The sequence below is a fragment of the Pristiophorus japonicus genome, chromosome 11, assembly GCF_044704955.1.
Source record: "Pristiophorus japonicus isolate sPriJap1 chromosome 11, sPriJap1.hap1, whole genome shotgun sequence".
Classification (NCBI taxonomy): Eukaryota; Metazoa; Chordata; class Chondrichthyes; family Pristiophoridae; genus Pristiophorus; species Pristiophorus japonicus.
The window spans coordinates 217,419,697-217,446,259 of NC_091987.1; the positions used below are offsets into that span (position 1 = coordinate 217,419,697).

Consider the following 26,563-nt stretch of genomic DNA (forward strand, 5'->3'; position numbering starts at 1 on the left):
TCCTGAGCCTTACAGCCCCACAGGTCCAACTCCAGACCCTGGTCTGGGCTGAGTTCACTGACCTCAGGCCGGCCCACGGTTGGGGGACTGTATCTGGCCACAGTATGCCTGGGAACGAAAGAAAGACTTGCATTTATATAGCGCCTTTCACGAGCACCAGGTGTCTCAAAGCGCTTTACAGACAAGGATGTACTTTTTTTTGGAGTGTTGTCACTGTTGTAATGAGGGAAAGGCAGCAGCCAATTTGCGCACAGCAAGCTCCCATACACAGCAATGTGATAATGACCAGATCATCTGTTTTTTTTGTTATGTTGCTTGAGGGATAAATATTGGCCCAGGACAGACGGAAGGGGGGAGTCCAGTTACCCCCCAGCCCCGATCCCCTCCCAGCACCTCCTGCTGTTGCCAGCCAGCTCAGGCACTGTGTCCTTGATCAAAGGCCACATAGGGTCATGGATCAGGGAGATCCCACGGGACTGGATCCCGGGCAGGAATCAGAACCCAGTTACAGGCAGGCAGCTGTGCTCCCAAGGCCAGTAGTCTCCCCAGAGCAGGTCATGGACACCGTCAAAAGCAAACCCTCCACCTGACAAATCTGTTCCTCCTGTACAGGTGACACAACGAACCAATATAGGTGAGTGATGGACATTGTGTCAAAACTTGCCTGACCGCAGTCCGCCCCAGACACCCAGACACCTCACACAGGGACACAGATCTTGCCCCCCCTCAATATCCCCCTGCAATTGCCCCCAGGCACCCTACAAGCTGTACAGTGCAATATGATACAAACAGCAACAACGTGCGTTTAAATAGAGTCTTTAATGCAGTAAAACGACCCAAGGCGCTTCACAGGAATGATTATCAGACATAATTTAACACCGAGCCATATAAGGAGATATTAGGTCAGGTGGTCAGAGGGGTCGGGTTTAAGGAGCATCTTAAAGGAGGAGAGAGAGAGGTGAAGAGGTTTAAGGAGGGAATTCCAGAGCTTGGGGCCTGGGAGGGAGGGGAGGAGCGAGGGAGGGAGGTGCGAGGGAAGGAGGGGTGGAGCGAGGGAGGGAGGAGCGAGGAAGGGAGGTGCGAGGGAAGGAGGGGCGGAGCAAGGGAGGGAGGAGCGAGGGAGGGGAGGAGTTTTTTGAGGTCCTGGAAAACAATGAGAAAGAAGCGGAGACAGAACGATGATTCTTGATTCCAACATGGTGAAGATACAGGGTGGGTGAAGTGTGTGCGGACAGTGTGTTTGGAGCTGAGGAATAACGGGAGAGGAAAGTGACCACGGCACTATTTGTGTATATAATGGAGAGAGAGATCAGAGGGTAAAGTGAACTTGTGGATTCTGAAATTCTCAAAGAATGAAAGACTTGTGTTTACGTAGTGCCTCACCAAGATGTCCCAAGGTGTTCCACATACATTCAGTGCCGTTAGCTGTGTGCTGTCGGTCCATGCAGCAATGTATCAGCCCAAGCAAAGAGCCGCCGCTATTTACAGGGTGAGCTAGTGAATCAACAGGCAGAATACCAGTACTGCACTGTCTTTCATTTTATCACAATCTGTCCAAGCTGCCATATCTGGGAGTTCTTGTGGTACAGTTCCACACTGACTCTCACTGGGGTACAGTCCCACACACACTGACTCTCACTGGGGTACGGGTCCCACACACACTGACTCTCACTGGGGTACAGTTCCACACACACTGACTCTCACTGGGGTACAGCTCCACACACACTGACTCTCACTGGGGTACGGGTCCCACACACACTGACTCTCACTGAGGTACAGTTCCACACACACTGACTCTCACTGGGGTACGGGTCCCACACACACTGACTCTCACTGGGGTACAGTTCCACACACACTGACTCTCATTGGGGTACAGTTTCACACACACTGACTCTCACTGGGGTACGGGTCCCACACACACTGACTCTCACTGGGGTACAGTTCCACACACACTGACTCTCACTAGGGTACGGGTCCCACACACACTGACTCTCACTGAGGTATAGTTCCACACACACACTGACTCTCACTGGGGTACGGGTCCCACACACACTGACTCTCACTGGGGTACAGTTCCACACACACTGACTCTCACTGGGGTACGGGTCCCACACACACTGACTCTCACTGGGGTACAGTTCCACACACACTGACTCTCACTAGGGTACGGGTCCCACACACACTGACTCTCACTGGGGTACAGTTCCACACACACTGACTCTCATTGGGGTACAGTTTCACACACACTGACTCTCACTGGGGTACAGTCCCACACACACTGACTCTCACTGGGGTACAATCCCACACACACTGACTCTCACTAGGGTACGGGTCCCACACACACTGACTCTCACTGAGGTATAGTTCCACACACACACTGACTCTCACTGGGGTACGGGTCCCACACACACTGACTCTCACTGGGGTACGGGTCCCACACACACTGACTCTCACTGGAGTACAGTGTTTATTGTTTACCAATAGATGTGTCTAGCGCCTCTTGTCTAACCATCTTTACAAATGTATTAGTGACCAAGGGTGGCAGAAATCTGGTCCTGATTGAGTCCCTGTGCCATTCAATGCCACAAACTGGAACACAATGGGGCCAGTCTCCATTGGTCAGTTTGATTCCAAAGGCTGTGTGTTTTGGTCTCAGGGAAATGCGGAGGGAGCTGGTGAAGACAGTGGAATGTGAGCTGAACGTAAAGTGTGTGTTGTTGACACTGTGATCTCTTCATCATCCCACTGACTGTCACCGTCTGCACCCTGTCACATCCATTTTCATCAGCTTCCATTGTCCCATTAATCAATATCGTCATCCCATCATACTCCTTAATGTCTTTGCAGCAGTGGAAAGCTTTCCCAGTCATTAGAGGAAATTGGTTTGAGACAGGCAGAATCCTATTTAACAGCCTTGTTTAACAATGAAAAAATAACAGCGTTCATGGTACGATTTCCTTGACACAAAGTGCCGAGCTCTCTCACAACTGCAATCATCACAGTAGATTGTCAATATAAGAATTAGGAGCAGGAGTCGGCCATTCGGCCCCTCGAGCCTGCTCCGCCATTCAGTGAGATCATGGCTGATCTTTGACCTCAACTCCACTTTCCCGCCCGATCCCCATATTGCTTAGTGTCCAAAAATCTATCGATCTCAGCCTTGAATACATTCAACGACTCAGTAACCACAACCCTCTGGGGCAGAGAATTCCAAAGATTCACCACCCTCTGAGTGAAGAAATTCCTCCTCATCTCCATCCTAAATGACTGACCCCTTATCCTGAGACTGTGAGCCCTGGTTCACGACTCCCCAGCCCAGGGGAAACAACCTCTCAGCATCTACCCTGTCAAGCCCTGTAAGAATTTTCTATGTTTCAATGAGATCACCTCTCATTCTTCTAAACTCCAGAGAATATAGACCCATTCTACACAACCTCTCCTTGTAGAATAACCCTCCCAAACCAGGGATCAGTCTGGTGAACCTTCGTTGCACTCCCTCTAAGGCAAGTATATCCTACGTTAGGTAAGGAGACCAAAACGGTGCACAGTACTCCAGGTGTGGTCTTACCTAGGCCTATATAATTACTGGAGGACTTAGTCTTATACTCCAACCACCTTGCAATAAAGGCCAACATGCCATTTGCTTTCTTAATTGCTTGTTGTACTTGCATGTTAACTTTCTGTGATTTTTAATCTGTGTAACATAATCTTGCTGTGATGAAATGTCTCTTTTTGCTCCTTACCCTCTCCCCCTGAGGCAGGGGTGGTGAGCTGCAATCGGCCTGTGTGCCCCTAAGAAAAAACGAACTTGCATTTATATAGCGCCTGTCACAACCTCAGTCAGTCCCAAAGCGCTTTACAGCCAATGAAGTACTTTTAAAGTGTAATCGCTGTTGTAATGTAGGAAACACGGCAGCCAATTTGCGCACAGAAAGCTCCCACAGTGCGGCACTCCCTCACTCCTTGAGAGTATCAGCTGGGTTGCATGCTCAAGTCTCTGGTGTGGGACTTCCATGACCTTCTAACTCAGAGGCGAGAGAGCTGCCCACTGAGCCACGGCTGCAGATATAAAAGGCGCTGCCTAAATGGACGTTTTTTTCTTTAACTCTAAGAAGCAACCAATCACAGTCGGCGACATGGCCTCATAGAGCGATGGGCGGGGTAGAGGGGGCATGTCAGAAATGGTCTCAGCATTTTTGTGCTTTTTCGCTATGTTACGTTTTCAAGATATAATGTATACATGCTTGTTTACTGCGGAGTTGAAGCTGCTTTTAGATATTGCAATTAATGGGGTGTGCACAGGAGGGGAGGGGAGGGTGCAGAGAAGGGGGAGGGGAGGGTGCAGAGAAGGGGGAGGGGAGGGTGCAGAGAAGGGGGAGGGGAGGGTGCAGAGGAGGGGGGGGAGGATGCGGAGGAGGGGAGGGGTGTGCGCAGGAGGAGAGGGGAGGGTGCAGAGGAGGGGGAGGGGAGGGTGCAGAGGAGTGGAAGGGAGGGTGCGGGGGAGGGGAGGGGAGGGTGCAGAGGAGGGGGAGGGGAGGGTGCAGAGGAGGGGGAGGGGAGGAGGGGAAGGGAGGGTGCGCAGGAGGGGGAGGATGCGGAGGAGGGTACGGGGGAGGGGGAGGGGAGGGGAGAGTGCAGAGGATGGGAAAGGAGGGTGCGGAGGAGGGGGAGGGGAGGGTGCAGAGGAGGGGGAGGATGCGGAGGAGGGGGAGGATGCGGAGGAGGGGGAGGGTGCGGGGGAGGGGAGGGTGCGGGGGAGGGGAGGGGAGGGTGCGGGGGAGGGGAGGGGAGGGTGCAGAGGAGGGGGAGGGGAGGGGAGGGTGCGGAGGAGGGGGAGGATGCGGAAGAGGGGGAGGGGTGAGTGCAGAGGAGGGGGAGAGAGGGTGCGGAGGAGGGGGAGGATGCGGAGGAGGGGGGAGGGTGCAGAGGAGGAGGAGGGGAGGGGAGGGTGCAGAGGAGGGGAAGGGAGGGTGCGGAGGAGGGGGAGGGTGCGGGGGAGGGGAGGGGAGGGTGCGGGGGAGGGGAGGGGAGGGTGCAGAGGAGGGGGAGGGGAGGGGTGGGTGCGGAGGAGGGGGAGGATGCGGAAGAAGGGGAGGGGTGAGTGCAGAGGAGGGGGAGAGAGGGTGCAGAGGAGGGGAGGGGAGGGGAGGGTGCGGAGGAGTGGGAGGATGCGGAGGAGGGGGGAGGGTGCGGGGGAGGGGAGGGGAGGGTGCGGGGGAGGGGAGGGGAGGGTGCGGGGGAGGGGAGGGTGCAGAGGAGGGGGAGGGGAAGGGAGGGTGCAGAGGAGGGGAGGGGAGGGTGCGGAGGAGGGGGAGGATGCGGAGGAGGGGGGAGGGTGCGGGGGAGGGGAGGGTGCGGGGGAGGGGAGGGGAGGGTGCGGGGGAGGGGAGGGGAGGGTGCAGAGGAGGGGGAGGGGAAGGGAGGGTGCAGAGGAGGGGGAGGATGCGGAGGAGGGGGGAGGGTGCGGGGGAGGGGAGGGGAGGGTGCAGAGGAGGGTGCGGGGAAGGGATGGTGCGGAGGAGGGGGAGGATGCGGAAGAGGGGGAGGGGTGAGTGCAGAGGAGGGGGAGGGTGCGGAGGAGGGGAGGGCGGGGTGAGTGATGGGCCAGTGGTAATATGATGGGGGAGGCTGCATTGGGAGGGGGAGAAGAGAAGCGAGGTGTGACTGCGGTGAAATCTTTGAGTGAAGCAAAGACACAATGCATTTTATCCACGTTGCTGAATGTGGAAGAGGAAAGACTGTTGCAGTGTGTCTGGGGGCAGTTTCCGCTCCCGTGCCCCGGTCCCGAGCTCCTTCACCGGAGCCAGCCGGGACTGTGTGATGGGGCTTCCCGCCGGGCACAGACGGAGGGGGTGATGATACCACCGTCTGATGCAGACCAAGTATCAAACCTGCCCACTCCCGGTTGGCACTGCGATGAAATCCCACCTCAGACCCAAACAGTGGCCGGTGTGCCAACGTGGGTCAGGGGTCGCTGCCCTTTGGGCGTTAAGCCTGTGACTGGGGCAGTGTTGAGGCAGCTCTGAACTGCATTTCAGATTATAATCGAGCCTCCGCCGTCGCTGCTCACAACCAATGAAAAGAGAAAAAACCCAGACTCCAAACACATATCATCCATCACAAAGTTCATTCATAATTCCACTCGTTCCTGACCATTCCACTCGGCAAAGGAACCAGAGCAGGAGACGAGCAGATATCTTCTCACACACGTTATTATGATCAGGAACGCGCTGCCTGAAAGGGCGGTGGAAGCAGATTCAATTGTAACATTTAAAAGGGAATTGAATAAATACTTGAAGGGGAAAGATTAGCGGGGTAATGGGACTAATTGGGTAGAATCTTTCAAATAGCCCGCACAGGCACAATGAGCCGAATGGCCTCCTTCTGTGCTGTAAGATTCTATGATTCTAAATCCGTTTTGCTGATTCCTCGAAGGTGTGTTGTACGTGTTGAAGAAATCTGCTGGCAGGTTGATCTTGGCTTGGGTTATGGGGCATCCAGTCGGAGGTGCCAGGCTGAGCCAGTGTTAGAATTACTGAGTACTCACTGGATACTGACAGAGGGGCGAGACACACTGCCCAGGAACATGGTCTCAGCCGATTTTAAAAGTGATTTGGTTAAAAAGAAAGCAATCAAACCTCAAAATTAAAGTCTACAGTCTTAAAGGGGCAGTCACTCCCAAACACTGTAAAATGATATTCACCACAGTGGGGTCGCTACGTTGGTGCCTGCAGCTGGGTGGGTGCGGGGAAGGGCGGCAGGGCGATAGTGATTGTGGGCGGGGACTGGGGCGGCGGCCCCGTGATAGTCATGCGGTGTAACTCCTACCCACGCGCGGAAACGATGTAACAGTGTTTGGTTCCCTTCGGGTAAGACTGACGGAGCGAGCCCAGTGCACACTGTCCAGTTGTCTCCCAGAATGGCGATCGAGGTCCTTCGCACACCGCCGGCCCCTGATCTATAGTCAGAGGGTCAGCCGTCGGAATCAGCTGACACTGTCAGAGGGGCAGTACTGAGAGAGTGCTGCACTGTCGGAGGGGAAGTACTGAGGGAGCGCCGCAGTGTCAGAGGGGCAATACTGAGGGAGTGCTTACTGTCGGAGGGGCAGTACTGAGGGAGTGCTGCACTGTCGGAGGGGCAGTACTGAGGGAACGCCGCACTGTCGGAGGGGCATTACTGAGGGAGTGCTGCACTGTCGGAGGGGCAGTACTGAGGGAGTGCTGCACTGTCGGAGGGGCAGTACTGAGGGAGTGCTGCACTGTCAGAGGGACAGCACTGAGGGAGTGCTGCACTATCAGTGTGGCAGTACTGAGGGAGTGCCGCACAGTCGGAGGGGCAGTACTGAGGGAGTGCCACACTATCGGAGGTACCATTTTTCAGATGAAACGTTAAACCGAGTCCCCGACTGCCCTCTCAGGTGGATGTAAAAGATCTCACTGCAATACTGGAAGAAGAGCAAGAGAGTTCTCCCGGTGTCCTGCTGAAAATGTATCCCTCAACCAATACCTACAACAGATTATCTGGTCATTATCACATTGCTGTGTGTGGGAGCTTGCTGTGCGCAAATTGGCTGCCGCGTTTCCCACATTGCAACAGTGACCACACTCCAAAAGCACTTCATTGGCTGTAAAGCGCTTTGGGCCAACCTGAGGCTGTGAAAGGCGCTATATAAATGCAATTCCTTTCTTTACATAAGAATGAAGTTAAGGGACACAAGAATTGTGTGCTCCAGCTCTGCTGAACAAGCCCATGGGGAGACGGCCATTCACCGGACTGGGCCCTTCTCGTCCCAGGTTATAAGGCAATGGTCGGAGTTTGCAGAGGGAGTGACTGTTCCCTGAGGTTGTCTGTAACTTGAGCCTCTGTCAGATCCGGTTGTGCTGATGATTTTACTGTTTCTCAGACTGATTCATTTTTTGTTTCTGCATCAGTTTTTTTTCTCTGTTACTGACTTTTTTCCCCCTCTCTTGTCTTTCCTCTCTTGCCTTGAACTTTCTCTCTCTCTCTCCGCCTCCTGTCACTCTAGACTCCCGGCGCCAAGGACTATGACATCCAATATGCTGAGCTCGACACTGCTGCTCTGGCCTCGTCACACCCCAGCCCGCGGACTTCCATTCACGCTGGCGGAGACCTTGTCGAGTACGCAACTATCCAGCCTAACTTACGCTAAAGCATGCCTTTGTAGGCCTTTCCCTCCGACCTTTCACCTCCAGGTACACTTCTGCACTCCCCCCCCCTCTTGTCCCTCCGAGTAATCTGCTCACCCCTGCACGCAGAGCGCTTCGTGGCTCGGTTCCTGCACCGACTGGCCTCATACTGCATGTTCCGGTCTGCCGACAATTCCACTCAATATTCACACCTTTAAGGAGCGCACCTGAATGCTTTAAACATGTTTCTAAGGAATGTTTTAGCCTCCTGCACTGGCTGCACCGCGCATGGCATGCTGCGGAGTGAACCCTGAGTCTATACACGCGAGGTGCGGATTGCTGAGAGCGCCGTGTTCCTGGTGGTGGTCTTCTGAAACATTTAGTCCCAAGCTCTGTCGACTTACTGTGGAGCTGCTCCGGCCCAACACCTCTGTCCGAAAGGCGGCGGGTTTAAGTACCGGTCCCGACAGTCCCCCCGCCCCTCCGTGCCTAACCCGTGCCCCCCGAGCCCCTCATGTCCCCCCAAATCCCCAGTGCCCCCCCCGAGTCCCCAGTCCCCTGAGCCCCCCCCCCAGAGCCCCCCTCCATGCCCCCCCAAGCCACCAGTCCCCTGAGCCCCCCCCGAGCCCCCAATCCTCTGAGCCCCCCGTGCCCCCCCAGAGCCCCATGAGCCCCCACCCAGTGCCCCCCCGAGTCCCCAGTCCCCTGAGCCCCCTTGAGCCATTCCCTGAACCCTCAGTCCGCTGAGCCCCCCGAGCCCCCAGGCCCCTGAGCCCCCCCCGAGCCCTCAGTCCTCTGAGCCCCCCCCCCGTGCCCCCCAGTCCCCTGAGCCCCCTCCGAGCCCCCAGTGCCCTGAGCCCCCCCCCCCGAGCCCTCAGTCCCCTAAGCCCTCTTGAGCCCCCCTGAGCTCCCAGTCCCCTGAGCCCCCCCCGTGACCCCCCCCCTGAGCCCCCAGGCCCCTGAGCCCCACCCCCGAGCCCCCCTGAACCCCCAGTCCCCTGAGGCCCCCCATGACCCCCCAGTCCCAAGAGGCCGCCACATGCCCCCCCCAGATCCCCCAGTTCCCTGAGCCCCCCCCGTGTCCCCCACCCCGAACCCCCAGTCCCCTGAGGCCCCCCCCCAGCCCCCAGTCCCCAGAGCTCCCCTGAGACACCCCCCCCCGAGCCCCCCTGAGACCCCCCTCCCCCTCCCCCGAGCCTGGATTGTGACTTTGAGTGATTGCAGTGAGCGAGCAGCCGGATGAATCCACGGATGAAGGAATACCGAGGGGCGTGAGACGGGCTGCTAATTTGCTCGCCCTGTTTTACCCAATCACACAAAGCCAACAAGGCCCCATTCACCCTGTGCTGGCTGAGTGGGAGCTGGTCACTCACACATTCACAATGTGTTGGGCTAATTTCAGTTAGAAACAGGAGCAGGAGTCGGCCATTCGGCCCCTCGAGCCTGCTCGGTCATTCAATGAGATCATGGCTGATCTATCCCGCCCGATCCCTGTATCATTTGATTCCCCGAGAGTCCAAAAATCTGTCAATGGCAGCCTTGATTTAACTGAACGATGATGGGACACAGCGAGATGTTCCATCTCCAGGGAAAGGGAGAGTGATCGCCCTCATTCATCCCCTGCCCACAGGTCCTGTCACCAGCCTCTGAGATACACTCAGCTCAGCCTCGCCACGATGGCCAGCCTCAGTGCAGAGAGACACAAACAGAAGGCTATTTTAACCTATCGCAGCATTCCCAGAATGGTCGGTACGGTGTTATACATAGAGGGGGCAAGGAAGCCCATTGCCCCTTTAAGGGAGTTTGCCTTCTGAGACCCTGGCACTGTGTGGCCAATTGATGCCTTACTCCTGTGTGGGTCTAGGCTGCTTTTATGCTTATTAAAATGTTATGTGCTATTTAAACCCAGCTTTCAAATGTCAGCTCCTTCAGCGCAGCTTCAAGGGCAGACTAGTGGTGGGAGCGGGAAATTTATAGGCAGGTTAAATTTAAAGGGAAGGGAACAATTCTCTTTTATTTGTTCCGGGATGTGGGTGTCGCTGGCAAGGCCGGCATTTATTGCCCATCCCTAATTGCCCCTTGAGAAGTCGGTGGTGAGCCGCCGCCTTGAACCGCTGCAGTCCGTGTGGTGAAGGTGCTCCCACAGTGCTGTTAGGGAGGGAGTTCCAGGATTGTGACCCAGCGACGAAGAAGGAACGGCCGATATATTTCCAGGAGTGTATCACAGTAGAACGAAAATAAATCTGAAAGCCTCAGAAAGCATCTCAATCACGGGGACTCAGAAGAGACAGACAGAAGTTAAGGGAATCCACGATGCAGGCAAGTGAGGGAAGAGCCAGCACCTCAGGTCGTGTTTGACGGTCTCTGTTGAGGGCGGAGCTGCCTGAGGTGGTGGTGAGGAGGGTGACACTCAGACCCTCCACCGCCCCATTCCCTCAGATCAGCATCGAGGCGAAGCAAAGCTTGAGCCCACAGCTGACGGTCTCCATCACTGGATGTGCCCAGCCCTGGGCTGTCCGGTGGCTCCAGGCTTCCTTGCAGCACACGGTCCCTCCCTGCTCCTGCCTCCCCGCTGTCCCACACCATGAGACATTTGGTCATTGCCAGGTAGCCCTGGTGGTGGAGCCTGGTGATATAGTTGGGGATTTCTTGGTGAAGGGCAGTACCAGAATCAGAGAGAGATGATGAGAGAAAACAGGAGAGGAACTCACAGCCTCTGAAATATCTCTGGAACGACCCTTCAAGTTAATACCAGAACTGAGAGGTTATAACTATCAGAGAAGACAGAACAGGCCGGGGCTCTTTTCTCTAAAAAAGGATGACCCGATAGAGGTCTTTAAAATTCTGAAGGGGTTCGATAGGATAGACGTAGAGAAGATGTTTCCCTTGTGAGGGAGACCAGAACTAGGGGCCATTAATACAAGACAGTCACTAATAAATCCAATGGGGAATTCAGGAGAAACTTCTTTACCCAGAGCGGGGTGAGAATGTGGAACTCGCTGCCACAGGGAGGGGTTGAGGCGAATAGTACCGATGCATTTAAGGGGAAGCTGGATAAACACATGAGGGAGAAAGGAATAGAGGGATATGGTTATAGGGGGGAGATGGAGAGGGGTGGGAGGCTGGTGTGGAGCATAAACCCCGGCACGGAGCGGTGGGCCCAATGGGCTGTGTCTGTGCTGTCTGTAATTCTATGAACTGAGGAGAGCTCCCAGTGTGGGCAGCAGGTCCACCCTGGAACGCCAACACAGCTGATTGACTCACTATCCAAGATTTTAGTTTTTATTTCGAAATAAGGAAAGGTCAATCCCCAACGGAAGCGGCACTGCGAGAATGTTGAGGTTTGTTAAAATAGCCTGTGTGCAGAGATTTTGTTTGGAATGGTTTCAAGATGCTATCGGCAATGACCCTTAAAGGAATACTCAGTCGTTGTAATCTTCAAACTTCACCTGAACATTACATGACCGTGAACCTATCACCTGTTAGCCTGGAAGCAAATGCCTCATCAAATATGTACAGTGTGCTTGTTAAGTGTGTTGCAAGAAGAGACAGCAGGCAGGATAACGCTATTGTTGGGTAATTATCATCTCATGCCTTCACCAAACACTTGCTGTTGGGTCTAGATGTTGAAGTTAATTGATCCACTTCCTGCTCCCTTGTCCCTATTCCCACCAAACTGCCGAGCACTTCCGTTTCTGGCTCCCATGTCAGCTGACATTGTTACCGGTTCTTTCTCCTCAGGTACTGACTGCCTCCCTTAAATCTGCCGTCACCACCCCTCTCCATAAAAAAAATAACCCTCGACCCCTTCATTCTTGCAAACTACCGCCCCATCTCCAACCTCCCTTTCCTCTCCAAAGTCCTTGAACGTGTTGTCACCTCCCAAATCCGTGCCCATCTTTCCCGCAACACCATGTTTGAATCCATCCAATCAGGTTTCCACGTCTGACACAGTACCAAAACGGCTTTCATCAAAGTCACAAATGACATCCTTTTCGCCCATGACAAAGGCAAACTTTCCCTCCTCGACCTGTCTACAGCCTTTGACACAGCTGACCACTCCATCCTCCTCCAACACCTCTCCACCGTTGTCCAGCTGGGTGGGACTGCACTCACCTGGTTCCATTCTTATCCATCTCATCGTAGCCAGAGAATCACCTGCAACGCTTCTCTTCCTGCCCCGCAGCGTTACCTCTGATGCCCCCCAAGGATCTATCCTCGGCCCCCTCCTATTTCTTATCTACATGTTGTCCCTTGGCGACATCAGCTGAAAACACAGCAGGAACTTAGGATATTTTACTACTTTAAAAGCACTATATAAATACAAGTTGTTGTTGTTGTAATTTTCTGCCTCTGATTGATTGTCCTGTAATCATTAATATCGGCCATTAATTAGCTGGGTTATTGATGTTACAGAAGCCACTCCACAGAGTGGTGGGTGGCTGGGTGTCCACTATTACCTCATAACGAGCTTTCGAAACCATGCCAACAGAGCCAAGCGCAGGACTGGGTGGGGGTCACCCTTCACCCTTCACCCTTCACCCTTCACCCCCTCCTGGACTGTCAATGCTTGGGATCTGGGAGCAACTCCCCATCCTCCGTCAGTGAATTATATTCACTGAGAAGGAGGTGAATTCAGTGTGGGAGAAACACAGACAACAGCAGAATCCATTCTTTATCACTCAGTTCATCCGCCCAAGCCATGAGCAGTTATTATCTCCCCCTCCCTTCCTCCCTCCCCCTCCCCCTACTGCCCACACCACAACTCTTTTAGAGACAAAATAAAACATTTAAATCAAGTACCCCCCAATTTGGGGGGCCACTCCAAACATTTTCCAATGCTCTTTTTTTTTGTTTTTTTTGTTTTTTTGGTATTTTTGTAGTTTTTTTGGGGGGCATTAAAATCGTGACTGCCCACACCACTCTTTTTGAGGGGGACAAAATACACATTAAATCAAGTGCCCCCCAATCTGGGGGACACTCCAAACATTTTTCAACTGCCCTTTTTTTGTGTTTTTTGGGGGGGGTTTTGTATTTTTTGGGGGGGGGTTTTTGGGCACTAAAATCATTTTTTTTCCAAGTGCCCCCTATAAAAGTGGAGGGGGACTGCCCACACCAGCCAGTCAGGAAGGCAGACAGGTGTCAAACCGCCAAGCTTGATTGGTTACCAGAAGATGCGGCAGAGGTGCCCTGTGATTCGCCATTGGCTTCTCACAATAAGTGCCCTTGGGCGGCACCTCGAAAACAGCTGGAGACAGAGGAGGTGGGCTGGGGGACAGCTGGAGACATAGGTGGGCTGGAGAACAGCTGGACACAGGGGAGGTGGGCTGGGGAACAGCTGGAGACATAGGTGGGCTGGAGAACAGCTGGAGACAGAGGAGGTGGGCTGGGGAACAGCTGGAGTCAGAGGAGGTGGGCTGGGGGACAGCTGGAGACAGAGATGGGCTGGAGAACAGCTGGAGACAGAGGAGGTGGGCTGGGGAACAGCTGGAGACAGAGGAGGTGGGCTGGGGGCCAGCTGGATACATAGGTGGGCTGGAGAACAGCTGGAGACAGAGGAGGTGGGCTGGGGAACAGCTGGAGACAGAGGAGGTGGGCTGGGGAACAGCTGGAGACAGGAGGTGGGCTGGGGAACAGCTGGAGACAGAGGAGGTGGGCTGGGGAACAGCTGGAGACAGAGGAGGTGGGCTGGGGAACAGCTGGAGACAGGAGGTGGGCTGGGGAACAGCTGGAGACAGGAGGTGGGCTGGGGAACAGCTGGAGACAGGAGGTGGGCTGGGGAACAGCTGGAGACAGGAGGTGGGCTGGGGAACAACTGGAGACAGGAGGTGGGCTGGGGAACAGCTGGAGACAGGAGGTGGGCTGGGGAATAGCTGGAGACAGGAGGTGGGCTGGGGAACAGCTGGAGACAGATACACTGGGAGCACTGGCATAATGAGATACAGTGGGATATAGAGAAGTGGAATACTGGGGTATGGAGAGGACACTCTGGAGACCCAGTATCCTTGCAAGAGTCGGCACCTTCAGGAGCAGAAAGATCTGTGAGAGAGGTTTGTTTTTGGTGGGGAAGTCCGTTGCCCAGTGAGCTTAATATACTGCTCCACTCACGGGCGTGAGTGACAGGAAAGTGCACTCAGCGAATTTAAGGATGTTTGCCGAGGGAATGAATCTTTTGTGTGAGACCTGAGATGATGGGCTAATGATTGTAATTTCTTCCCAACACTTTGCATGCAGGCGGGCGTGGTGCTGGCTCTGGGGAATCAATGAGACTCAGTGTCTGTGCTGAAGGCATAATTAAAGGAGAATTACACCCACAGATCGTGCTACTCCCCAGACATTAACCCAACTCCACCCGTGAGTGAGACTGAAAACTCACTCTCCTTTTTGCGACAATAGAATTCTCTCTCTGACACTCTTTTTAAACCATTCAACAACAACTTGCATATATATAGCAACTTTAACGCAATAAAACGTCCCAAGGCGCTTCACAGGAGCGTTATCAAACAAAATGTGACACCGCGCCAGATAAGGAGATATTACGAGGTGGGTTTTAAGGAGCATCTTAAAGGAGGAGAGAGAGGCGGAGGGGATTAGGGAGGGGGTTCCAGAGCTTGGGGCCCAGGCAGCTGAAGGCACGGCCACCGATAGTGGAGCGATAGAAATCAGGGGGATGTGCAAGATATCGGGGGGGGGGGGGTTGTAGGGCTGGAGGAGGTTACAGAGATAGGGAGGGGTGTAGGGGCTGGAGGAGGTTACAGAGATAGGGAGGGGTGTAGGGGCTGGAGGAGGTTACAGAGATAGGGAGGGTTGTAGGGGCTGGAGGAGGTTACAGAGATAGGGAGGGGTGTAGGGCTGGAGGAGGTTACAGAGATAGGGAGGGGTATAGGGGATGGAGGAGGTTACAGAGATAGGGAGGGGTGTAGGGGCTGGAGGAGGTTGCAGAGATAGGGAGGGGTGTAGGGCTGGAGGACGTTACAGAGATAGGGAGGGGTGTAGGAGCTGGAGGAGGTTACAGAGATCGGGATGGGCGAGGCTGTGAGGGGATTTGAACACAGAGGCACCATTTTGATGAGCTTCCCACTGAAGCCCAATGTAACCCCACCCCAACGAGCTCACCGATCCTCCGCCAGCTCCACCGTCACTGAAACTCGTGAGGCAATGGAAAGGGAAGATTTCTCTGTTCACACAGAACGGCACGCTTACACTCCCCACATTAGCCTGATCCATGGCTAGGGGGCAGATGGGTTGCTCCAGCTGGTGACTGGGTGAATATACTGTGTTTTCAATTCCCAAAAGGTGTGTGTGTGTGTGCACTCACACGTTGGTAGAAATCATGGTAGAACACAAAGACTGGGCAGGAGAGTCTTCTGACATACAGTAATAGCAAAGCAAATCAAACGCCAATATCCAATTCGGATATCCAGGCCAAAGCTTCCGGTGTAGTTGGCGGCTGCCTGCGAGTGACCCCTGAGCGCAGTGCTCAGTGATGTGCTCCAGGGTCTGATTAGGAGCTCCACAGTCGCATGATGGGGAGGCTTTAATCTTCCGCCTGTGGAGAAGGTGGCACATCGACCACGAGCGGTTCTGAGGCGGTTGATGTTTGCGAGGAAGGTTTGATCCTTCAGGCGTGTGAGTGAGGTGGCAGAGAGTGCCTATCACCTGTGGATCTGTGTCCCAGCGAGAGTCAGTGACCCTCAGGGGGAGCCCCGGCTGATTAAAGGGTTTATTGGTGGAATTCTGTTGGGAAATGTTGCTTGAATTCTCACTGCTGATTCTGAAGTCTGACCTGTCTTTACCTCCACAGTACAATGGGAATCGCTATGAAGAACTACCAGATGAGGATGAATACGTGAGCGGCCAGCACGGTTACCATGACGACTACTTGGAGCAACTCCACCCTATTTATAATCAATTATCGTATAGAGCCCCGGACCCTCCCCACCGCCCCAACACCTCTCTCAGATACCCCCCTCCTGGCTCCCGGGCACCGTACATTTACCCGAAAGAACAGTACGTGTGAATGAGCGATGGCGACACAGCACTTGAGCCCACTGCCCAGCGACTCAAAGCCCCTCCTTCAGACTTTGGCCGTAAAGCTGCTTAACCCTTTGCTAACCACTGGGACTGAAGTTTTGTTTCGCGCTCTCGCACTGCATGTGGCGCACAGACAGGGAACAGTTCCACGGCGCTGGTTTGGAAAGGGTTAACGCCGTGCCTTGGCCTTCACCTGGAGCACCAGTGGCGGTACACACACACACACACACACACAAGGCTCTCCTGCCCGAGGCCATCAGGGCTGGGGACTTGTGAGCCAAGACACTGCTGCATGTAAAGTGGGGGTGGGGTTTGTTCGGTATTGTTGTTGTTGTTGTGCAAGTGACGGTGGGTATAACAATGCTGCTGCTGTGTTTGATGCACCGGGCTCGGGTCCTCCTTTTCATGCAGGAATTTCGGCTTGCAAGCCAGGTATCTCTGCCCTCACTGCCCCCCTGAACACTGAGCAAGAACCAGCAGCGTTCTCTGTCTGCTGGCTGGCGAGCTCTGTGTGTTGCGGAGGGGCTGGTGTAATGGGCTTGCCCACCTGCCCACTTGGCTGGCTGGAGTCCCCATGATGTGGTGATGGTTGGCCAAATCCCAGAGCGTGTGATCCATGACCCAATATTCTGCTGTTGTGTGCGAGCAGCGATTGGTGCAAAGCCTCTCTTTTAAGATCGATCTCGCAGTGAGGCAGAATATTCCGCGTGTGTGGAGCTGGCCTTCCCTGGGGAGGGAGGCGGCTTGAGCCGAAGGTGAGCAACCCCCAGCCCCCCCCCGCCACCCCTCCTTACCCAAGTTACTAGGGCTGGGAATCGGAGGCTCAAACAATCTCAAGATTAGATGCCAGTTGATCCTTTATCAGTTTATGAAGAAGAGTTCAGTCTGAAACTGAAGCCTTCTGCAAATAGCCAGTGGAATAAAACTTTCACGTGATTACGGAATAGCATCACTATACTCGGGCCTGAGCGGGGCGGCCTCGGAACCCGGAGGAGGTGCAGTGCTGGACACTGAGTTGGGACTAGACTAGGCACTGCCTGAAGAACAGAGGGGGGAGGAGCCGCAGGGAAGGGATGAAGAGCACAGAATTGGGGGAAGGGGAAATATGAGAAGTAGGAACAGCCGACTACATAATCTCGTGCGTTTTCTCATGAAGGTTCTGCCGGGCCTGTATGCCAGGGGTGTGCCGAGGGTAAAATGACCACTGGTGGTGGACAAACATGAACTATTCTTCTTTAATTTTGTCTCCTTCTGTTCTGAAGGCACCGACTCTTGCTGGAGTACAGTTCCTGGAGTACAGGTTCCAGGGGTACAGGTTTCAGGGGTACAGGTTCCAGGGGTACAGGTTTCTGGGGTACAGGTTCCAGGGGCGCAGGTTCCTGGAGTACGGGTTTCAGGGATACAGGTTTCTGGAGTGCAGGTTACTGGGTTACAGGTTCCAGGGGTACAGGTTTCTGGGGTACAGGTTCCAGGGGTACAGGTTCTTGGAGTACTGGTTTCAGGGGTACAGGTTTCTGGGGTACAGGTTCCAGGGGTGCAGGTTCCTAGGGTACAGGTTTCTGGGGTACAGGTTCTTGGAGTACAGGTTTCAGGAGTACAGGTTTCTGGGATACAGGTTTCTGGGGTACAGGTTCCAGGGGTACAGGTTTCTGGGGTACAGGTTCCAGGGGTACAGGTTTCAGAGGTACAGGTTTCTGGGGTACAGGTTTTTGGCGTACAGGTTCCTGGGGTGCAGGTTTCTGGGGTACAGGTTACTGGGGTACCGATTCCTGGGGTACAGGACCAGGGATACAGGTTACTGGGGTACAGGTTCCAGGGGTGCAGTTTCCTAGGGAACAGGTTCCTGGGGTACAGGTCCAGGGATACAGGTTTCAGGGGTGCAGGTTCCTGGTGTACAGGTTCCAGGGGTACAGGTTCCTGGGGTACAGGTTCCAGGTGTACCGGTTCTTGGGGTACAGGTTCCAGGGGTACAGGTTCCTGGGTACCGGTTCCTGGGGTGCAGGTTACTGGGGTACAGGTTCCAGTGGTGCAGGTTCCTGGGGTACAAGTTCCAGGGGTGCAGGTTCCTAGGGTACTGGTTCCAGGGGTGCAGTTTCCAGGAGTGCAGGTTCCTAGGGTACAGGTTCCAGGGCTACAGGTTCCTGGGGTAGAGGTTCCTGGGGTACAGGTTCCAGGGGTGCAGGTTCCTAGGGTGCAGGTTAGAGGGTACAGGTTCCAGGGATAGAGGTTCCTGGGGTACAGGTTCCAGGGGTACAGGTTCCTAGAGTACAGGTTCCTGGGGTGTAGGTTCCTAGGGTACAGATTCCAGGGGTACAGGTTCCAGGGGTATGTCCTGGTTCTGGTACCTCAGCCAAGTAGTACTTCTACATGTGCAAGGCTCGACAGTAACGCGTCGGCAGGACATTCAACACGAAGGCATCCCACTCCCAATCCTGCCCTCACCCGCGGCCACGCACTCGCTATCCAGGGAACCCTGCTGGATAGCCATCAGAAGCAGGAGCCCTGGTCGACTTTCTCCTTCCTACTGCGGGGAATTGAGGCTAATTGCAGAGCCCTGAGTGTTGCCCGAGTTGGGATCCATGAGTACAGCGTAGACCCGAAATCCCGCTGTGTGGCTCAGTAGCACTTTAGTCGATGTTGGAGCACTTTGTCAAGAACTATTTTAATGATGGAAATAGTCTCTATATAGAGTCGTGGATACGACGGTTTATAGTTTAATGGCCCCAGGGCATTTTTTATTTTGAACAAAGACTGGGTTTGAAAGTGTCACTTGTTATAGAAGGAATTGAAGAGTGCCTGGATTATTCTGAGCCAGTCTGGTGGAGAGGTGGCTGGCTGGTGTTGTCAGAAGCACACAGACATTGAGGGATAAACAGGTGAATCAGCGGGTGATCGGTGGAAGCTAGTTTTTTTGCCCCTGAGCAAGATGGCCGTCCTTCAGCTACACAACAGTTCCACTGTTTTAATTTTTAACATCTTGGATACATACAAAATGAGAACGCGGATTACTCCAGAACCCTAGCGTAGGATCCCAGCCTCTTAAACCCTTCCCATTCACTCCCATAATATAGAATCCCAATATCCCAACCCCCTCCCCAATCACTCCCATAATATAGAATCTCAATATCCCAACCCCCCTCCCCATTCACTCCCATAATATAGAATCTCAATATCCCAACCCCCCTCCCCATTCACTCCCATAATATAGAATCCCAATATCCCAACCCCCTCCCCAATCACTCCCATAATATAGAATCCCAATATCCCAACTCCCTTCCCATTCATTCCCATAATATAGAATCCCAATATCCCAAACCCCTTCTTATTCACTCCCATCTTGTAGAATCCCAATATCCCCAACCTTTTCCTATTCCCTACATTGGAATAGAATTCCAATGGACCAAACTTTCCATTCACTCCCATAAAGTAGGATCTAATGGACCCAACCCGTCCCGTTCTCGGGACAGAATGCCAATGAGCCAGATACATTACATTGACTCCCTTTGGATAGAATTCCAATGGACCAAATCCCTTCTGTCTCCCAATCCCTATTATTGCACTACGATATATAACTCCCGAACTGCCACATTGCACTGAAACATGTTTTCGGTATCTAAGCACTATGTCAAATGTAAGCTTTAAGAACAGGAAAAACGCCAAGTCCGTGCCCAGAATGCAAGATGTCTCGCTCGTAATGGATTCGATTGCAGTGCAGGTTTCCAATCTTAGTTTTACGGTCTTACAAACTCATAGCAAAAACACGCGATGGGGTGAGAGACAGAATACTCATGCTCACTCTTAACCAAATGTTCAGCCGTGAATTTAGTGTAGAGAATGTACTTCCCAGGTACTCTTCGCTTCGCATCACCACACTCCACCCATAACCTACACTAAAGACAGCAGCAGAGTGCACAGCTCCAGACTCGGTGTTGGGAAAAAGTATTGAAAGAGCAAGGAGTGCTTGGCATAAAAAGGGATAGAACATTGGGTTATTCACAAGACCATGAGATGCTGGGACATATTTACTGTGCTAGAAGGTTAAGTTTGATGGGCCCAATGGCCATTTCTCAATCCTGACTTTACTTATGTTCTTGTGTATCTTCTCTCGAGGGGCCGTACCGTAAACATTAGCCTCCTAGACAGCTCTTCTAATACAGTAAATAAAATACCCCCCCTCCAGCAACAAGCGGTTCAGTGAGAGCGGAGAACGTTCATTCCCAGCAGCCGTGCTCCCACAGCTCCACATTATTATTATTTGATGTTGGATTGTGGACTGAGTTATTTGAAAGGGGGATCGCTTTCATCTACAATTTATGGAACATCCAAAGTCAGCATTGAACCTGATTCAAAGAGGGGAGTACAAAGAAAATGGGAAGCTGCCATTGCAGAACATGCTGATCAGTGTGTGAATGAGAAGCAGAGTGATGGAGAATCAGTCCCGAAACATTTACCCTTCCCTGTCCCTCACACAGATTGCCCTTTCACGCAACTGCAGCATTTTTCGGTTTGTATTTTGCAAACGTGCCACTGTGCCTGATTGCATAACATCGCATTGGCCCCACGAGAGGCAGGAGTACAACTGAGATCCTTTGCTGTGCAGCAGTTATTGTGACACACACTGAGTGCACTGGTCTGTCACTAGCAGTGTATACAGTGAGGGTGCACTGGTCTCTGTCACTAGCAGTGTATACAGTGAGGGTGCACTGGTCTCTGTCACTAGCAGTATATACAGTGAGGGTGCACTGGTCTCTGTCACTAGCAGTGTATACACTGAGAGTGCACTGGTCTCTGTCACTAGCAGTGTATACAGTGAGGGTGCACTGGTCTCTGTCACTGTTTCTATTAAACTGTCGCTCGGACTTGCTTCTAACGAAAGTTCAGTCAACTTTCGCATTCAGAGATCATACAACACTGCGAGTTTTCATACAACAGGCTTACTGATAACATAATTTGGTTATTTATCATATTATTGATCATATAACAATGTTATTGGTCATGCAACACAGTTATTGATCACATAACACTCTGGTTATTGATCACTTGATGTAACTCCTTTATTCACATTGTTAAATGTTGAAAACAATTATTTCTTTCTTATTTAGTTGGGTATGATTGCTTGGACACTGCACCCCTTTATCAGACCTGTACGATGCAACCGTTCAAACCGGTGTCAGCCTCGGTTCTCAATCCCATGTATGGCAAATGTGTTCTAATTCTTTGAGTATTCAGTGACTTTTACACCTTTTGAATGCATGTCTCCTGTCATGTAAAATGAATTCTGTAAATTTTGAATGATGAATTTTTTTGTAGAAGTACAAAGACAAAAGCAAACCCTCTTGTCCATTCATTCCCAATAAGATGCCGTTTACTGCAGACTTTAGATTTGTGCAAACATGTTTTACAATTCTTCAAACGAATAGTGAAATTGAGTGTGAAAAAACAATTCTACAGCAACATCTCACTGTCTGCCTCACACAGTCTCACTCAGTCTCTGTCTCACTCTCTGTCTCACTCTCTCTGCCTCACTCAATCTCACTCAGTCTCTGTCTCACTCTTTGTGTCTCACTCTCTCTCTCTCACTGTTTGTCACACTCTCTGTCTCTCTCTCACTCTGTCTGTCCCACTCTGTCTCACACTTTGTCTCACTCTGTCTGTCTCTCTTCTGTCTGTCTCTCTGCCTCGCTCTATCTCTGTCGCTCTGGCTCTGGCTGTTTCTCTCCATCTGTGTCTACTTCTATTACTGTCTGTATCAGTAACTCTCTGTGTTATTACTAGGTATCTAATTACATTGTGGTTCTTGACCCTGTGGTCTAGTTGATAAACTCATTGACACGAAGACGACCAGCGGATGGGCCGTCATTGTGACAGAGCAATCTCTCACTTCCTCGTTAATTTCCTTCAACTTGAAGCAAGTTCACGGCAGATTAAAAATCTCGGGAAGATGTCACCAGGAGTATTGTGTTTGTAGATAGTGTACCACAGGGCTCAACCCTGCTATTGCTAGGCTGATGTAACATTTCCTTTGACGGGATTGTACTGTCTCTTCCTGATATTTCCTGGTAGCTGTGACACACCAGAAATATTATTGAGATTTATAAAATTGAACTCGTCACCTTCACCCCCTAATGGACATGTAAATGACTGTGACATGAATACTGATTGCAGCAAATATTATCAGACATTTATAGAGAGGAGTCAGGAGCGTTTGTTCCAGAGAGGTATGATGTAAAATATGAAACTGGTTATAGATGGCCCAGAACAAGGCAGTAATTCCCTCCTTAAACCTCTCCGCCTCTCTATCACGTTCCTCCCTTAAAGCCCACCTCTTTCACCAAGCTTTCATCTGTCCTAATAGCTCCTCAGTGCCTCAGTGTTAAAATACAGTCTGATTACATTCCTGTGCACTGCCTCAGGATGTTTTACGACATGGAAGGTGTTATAAGTTGTGGTTGTTAAAAGAGGCGCTGGATACCCATATAAATTATTTCCAATGCTTTATTGGATGGGGTCCCATAATCTGTGTGACAGGGGTTCTGTATACATCATCATCATCATAGGCAGTCCCTCGGAATCGAGGAAGACTTGCTTCCACTCTTAAAATGCGTCCTTAGGTGGCTGAACAGTCCAATATGAAAACCACAGTCTCTGTCACAGGTGGGACAGATAGTCGTTGAGGGAAAGGGTGGATGGGACAGGTTTGCTGCAAGCTCTTTCTTCTGCCTGCGCTTGATTTCTGCATGCTCTCGGCGATGAGACTCGAGCTACAATTACTAACCAACGTTAGTGTCCTCGATCAGGCCAACATCTCCAACATCGAAGCACTGACCACACTCGACCAGCTCCGCTGGGCAGGCCACATCGTTCGCGTGCCTGACACAAGACTCCCGAAGCAAGCGCTCTACTCGGACTCCTACACGGCAATCGAGCCCCAGGTGGGCAGAGGAAACGTTTCAAGGACACCCTCAAATCTTCCTTTATAAAATGCAACATCCCCACCAATACGTAGGAGTCCCTGGCCAAAGACCGCCCAAAGTGGATGAAGCGCTCCGGGAGGGTGCTGAGCACCTCGTGTCTCGTCACCGAGAGTATGCAGAAAGTAAGCGCAGGCAGTGGAAGGATCGTGTGGAAAACCAGACTCCCCACCCACCCTTTCCTTCAACCACTGTCTGTCCCACCTGTGACAGAGACTGTAATTCCCATATTGGATTGTTCAGTCACCTGAGAACTCACCTTTAGAGTGGAAGCAAGTCTTCCTCGATTTCGAGGGACTGCCTATGATGATGAGGACAGGGAGTGTGAATACTGTGTTACATAGAGTGTGTATATGATATTACAGGGAATCTGTACACTGTGTTACAGGGAGTGTGTTTACTGTATTACAGGGAGTGTGTATACTCTGTTACAGGGAGTGCATATGCTATAGAAACATAGACATAGAAAATAGGTGCAGGAGCAGGCCATTCAGCCCTTCTGGCCTGCACCGCCATTCAATGAGTTCATGGCTGAACATGAAACTTCAGTACCCCCTTCCTGCTTTCTCGCCATAACCCTTGATCCCCCGAGTAGTAAGGACTTCATCTAACTCCCTTTTGAATATATTTAGTGAATTGGCCTCAACTACTTTCTGTGGTAGAGAATTCCACAGGTTCACCACTCTCTGGGTGAAGAAGTTTCTCCTCATCTCGGTCCTAAATGGCTTACCCCTTATCCTCAGACTGTGACCCCTGGTTCTGGACTTCCCCAACATTGGGAACATTCTTCCTGCATCTAACCTGTCTAAACCCGTCAGAATTTTAAACGTTTCTATGAGGTCCCCTCTCATTCTTCTGAACTCCAGTGAATACAAGTCCAATTGATCCAATCTTTCTTGATAGGTCAGTCCCGCCATCCCGGGAATCAGTCTGGAGGTCTGTATACTGTGTTACAGGGGGTCTGTATATTGTGTGACATGGAGTGTGTATACTGTGTTACAGGGAGTGTGTATACTCTGTTACAGGGGGTGTGTATACTGTGTTACAGAGAGTGTGTATACTCTGTTACAGGGGGGGTGTATACTGTGTTACAGGCAGTGTGTATACTGTGTTTCAGGAGGTCTGTATACTATGTTACAGGGAATGTGCATACTGTGTTACAGGAAGTCTGTATACTGTGTTACAGGGAGCATGTATACTGTGTTACAGGGAGTTTCTATATTGTGTTACAGTGGGTGTGTATGCTGTGTTAAAGGAATGTGTATACAGTGTTACATGGAGTGTGTACACGTTGTTACATGGAGTGTGTGTACTGTGTTACATGGAGTGTGTACATGTTGTTACATGGAGTGTGTGTACTGTGTTACATGGAGTATGTATACTGTGTTACAGGGAGTGTGAATAGCATATTACAGGGAAGTTGTATACAGTGTTACAGGAGGTCTGTATACTGTTTTATGGGGGTCTGCATATTGTGTGACATGGAGTGTGTAAACTGTGTTACAGGGCATGTGTATACTGTGTTACAGGGTGTGTATATACTATGCTACAGGGAGTGTTTATACTGCGTTACAGGGATTCTCTATACTGTGCTACAGGCAGTGTGTATACTGTGTTACTGGGAGTCTATATACTGTGTTACAGGGAGTGTATACTGTGTTACAGGGAGTGTATACTGCGTTACAGGGAGTCTGTATACTGTGTTACAGGGAGTCTGTATTCTGTGTTACAGGGCGTCTGTATACTGTGTTACATCTGGTCTGTATACTGTGTTACTGGCAGTGTATATACTGCATTACAGGGAATGTGTATGCTGTGTTACAGGGCATACCTATACTCTGTTAAAGGGGATGTGTACACTGTGTTACAAGGCGTAGGTATACTGTGTTATAGGAAGTGTGTCTACTGCGTTACAGGAAGTGTGTATACCACATTACAGGGAGTGTGTAAACTGTGTTACAGGGGATCTGTATACTGTGTTACATTGGGTCTGTATACTGTGTTACAGGGAGTGTATACTGTGTTACAGGGAGTGGGTATACTGTGTTACAGGGCATGTGTGTACTGTGTTACAGGGAATCTGTATACTGTGTTGCAGGGAGTCTGTATACTGTGTTATGGGGGTCTGTATACTGTGTTACAAGAATTTTATATATTAAGTTGCAGGTAGACTGTATACTGTGTTACATGGGGTGTGCATACTATGTTACAGGATGTGTGTATACTGTGTTACAGTGGATCTGTATACTGTGTTACAGGGAGTGTGTATACTGATGTACCATGCGTGTGTATACTGTGTTACAGGGAGTCTGTATACTGTGTTACAGGGAGTCTGAATACTGTGTTACAGGAGCTCAGTATACTGTGTTACAAGGAGTTTATATACTGTATTACAGGGAGTGTGTATACTGTGTTGCCGGGGGTATGTATACGAGTTACAGGGAGTCTGTATATTGTGTTACAGGGGGTCTGCATACTGAGCTACAGCGAGTCTGTATACTGTGTTACAGGGAGTCTGTATACTGTGTTATGGGGGTCTGTATACTGTGTTACAAGCATTCTGTACATTGAGTTGCAGGTAGACTGTATACTGTGTTACAGGGGGTGTGTATGCTGTGTTACAGACAGGCTGTATACTGTGTTGCAGGAAGTGTGTATGCTGTGTTACAGGAAATGTATATGCTTGGTACAGGGAGCCTGTATACTGCATTACAGGATGTGTGTATACTGTGTTACAGGGAATGTATATGCTGTGTTACCAGGAGTCTGTATACTGTGTTACAGGAAGTGTGTATACTGTGTTACAGCAAATGTATATGCTTGGTACAGGGAGCCTGTATACTGCATTACAGGAAGTGTGTATACTGTGTTGCAGCGAATGTGTATGCTTGGTACAGGGAGCCTTTATACTGTGTTATGGGTGTGTGTATACTCTGTTACAGGGAGTGTGTACATTGTGTTACAGGGGGTCTGTATGCTGTGTTATAGTGGGTCTGTATACTGTGTTACAGGGAGTGTGTATACTGTGTTACAAGCATTCTGTTTACTGTGTGTTACAGGGAGTCTGTGTACTGTGTTATGGGGAGTCTGTATACTGTGTTACAGGGAGTCTGTATACTGCATTACAGGGGTTTGTAATACTGTGTTACGGGGAGTTTGTATACTGTATTACAGAGAGTATGTATACTGTGTTACCGGGGGTCTGTAAACTATGTTACAGGGAGTCTATATACTGTGTTACAGGGGGTCGGTATACTGACTTACAGGAAGTGTGTATACTGTGTTACAGAGAGTCTATATACTGTGTTACAGGGAGTGTGTATGCTGTGTTACAGGGGGTGTATACTGTGTTAGAGGGAGTCTGTATACTGTGTTACAAGGAGTCTGTATACTGCGTTACAGGGGTTTGGT

General features: G+C 51.5%; 1 protein-coding gene across 4 annotated transcripts in view; it reads left to right on the plus strand.

The window, feature by feature from the left end:
- nectin1b (nectin cell adhesion molecule 1b) overlaps positions 1-21,512 on the plus strand; it is a 501,691-nt gene extending 480,179 nt beyond the window's left edge. For 2 of the 4 annotated variants that reach the window (XM_070894546.1, XM_070894549.1), the window contains one exon: positions 15,952-21,512. In XM_070894546.1, coding sequence (XP_070750647.1) covers positions 15,952-16,167 — 216 coding nt within the window. In that variant the 3' untranslated portion in view covers positions 16,168-21,512. Of the gene's footprint in view, positions 1-8,026; positions 8,214-15,951 lie in introns of all 4 variants that reach the window. The other 2 variants (XM_070894547.1, XM_070894548.1) reach the window with 2 other exon arrangements.
- Positions 21,513-26,563: the final 5,051 nt, after the last annotated feature.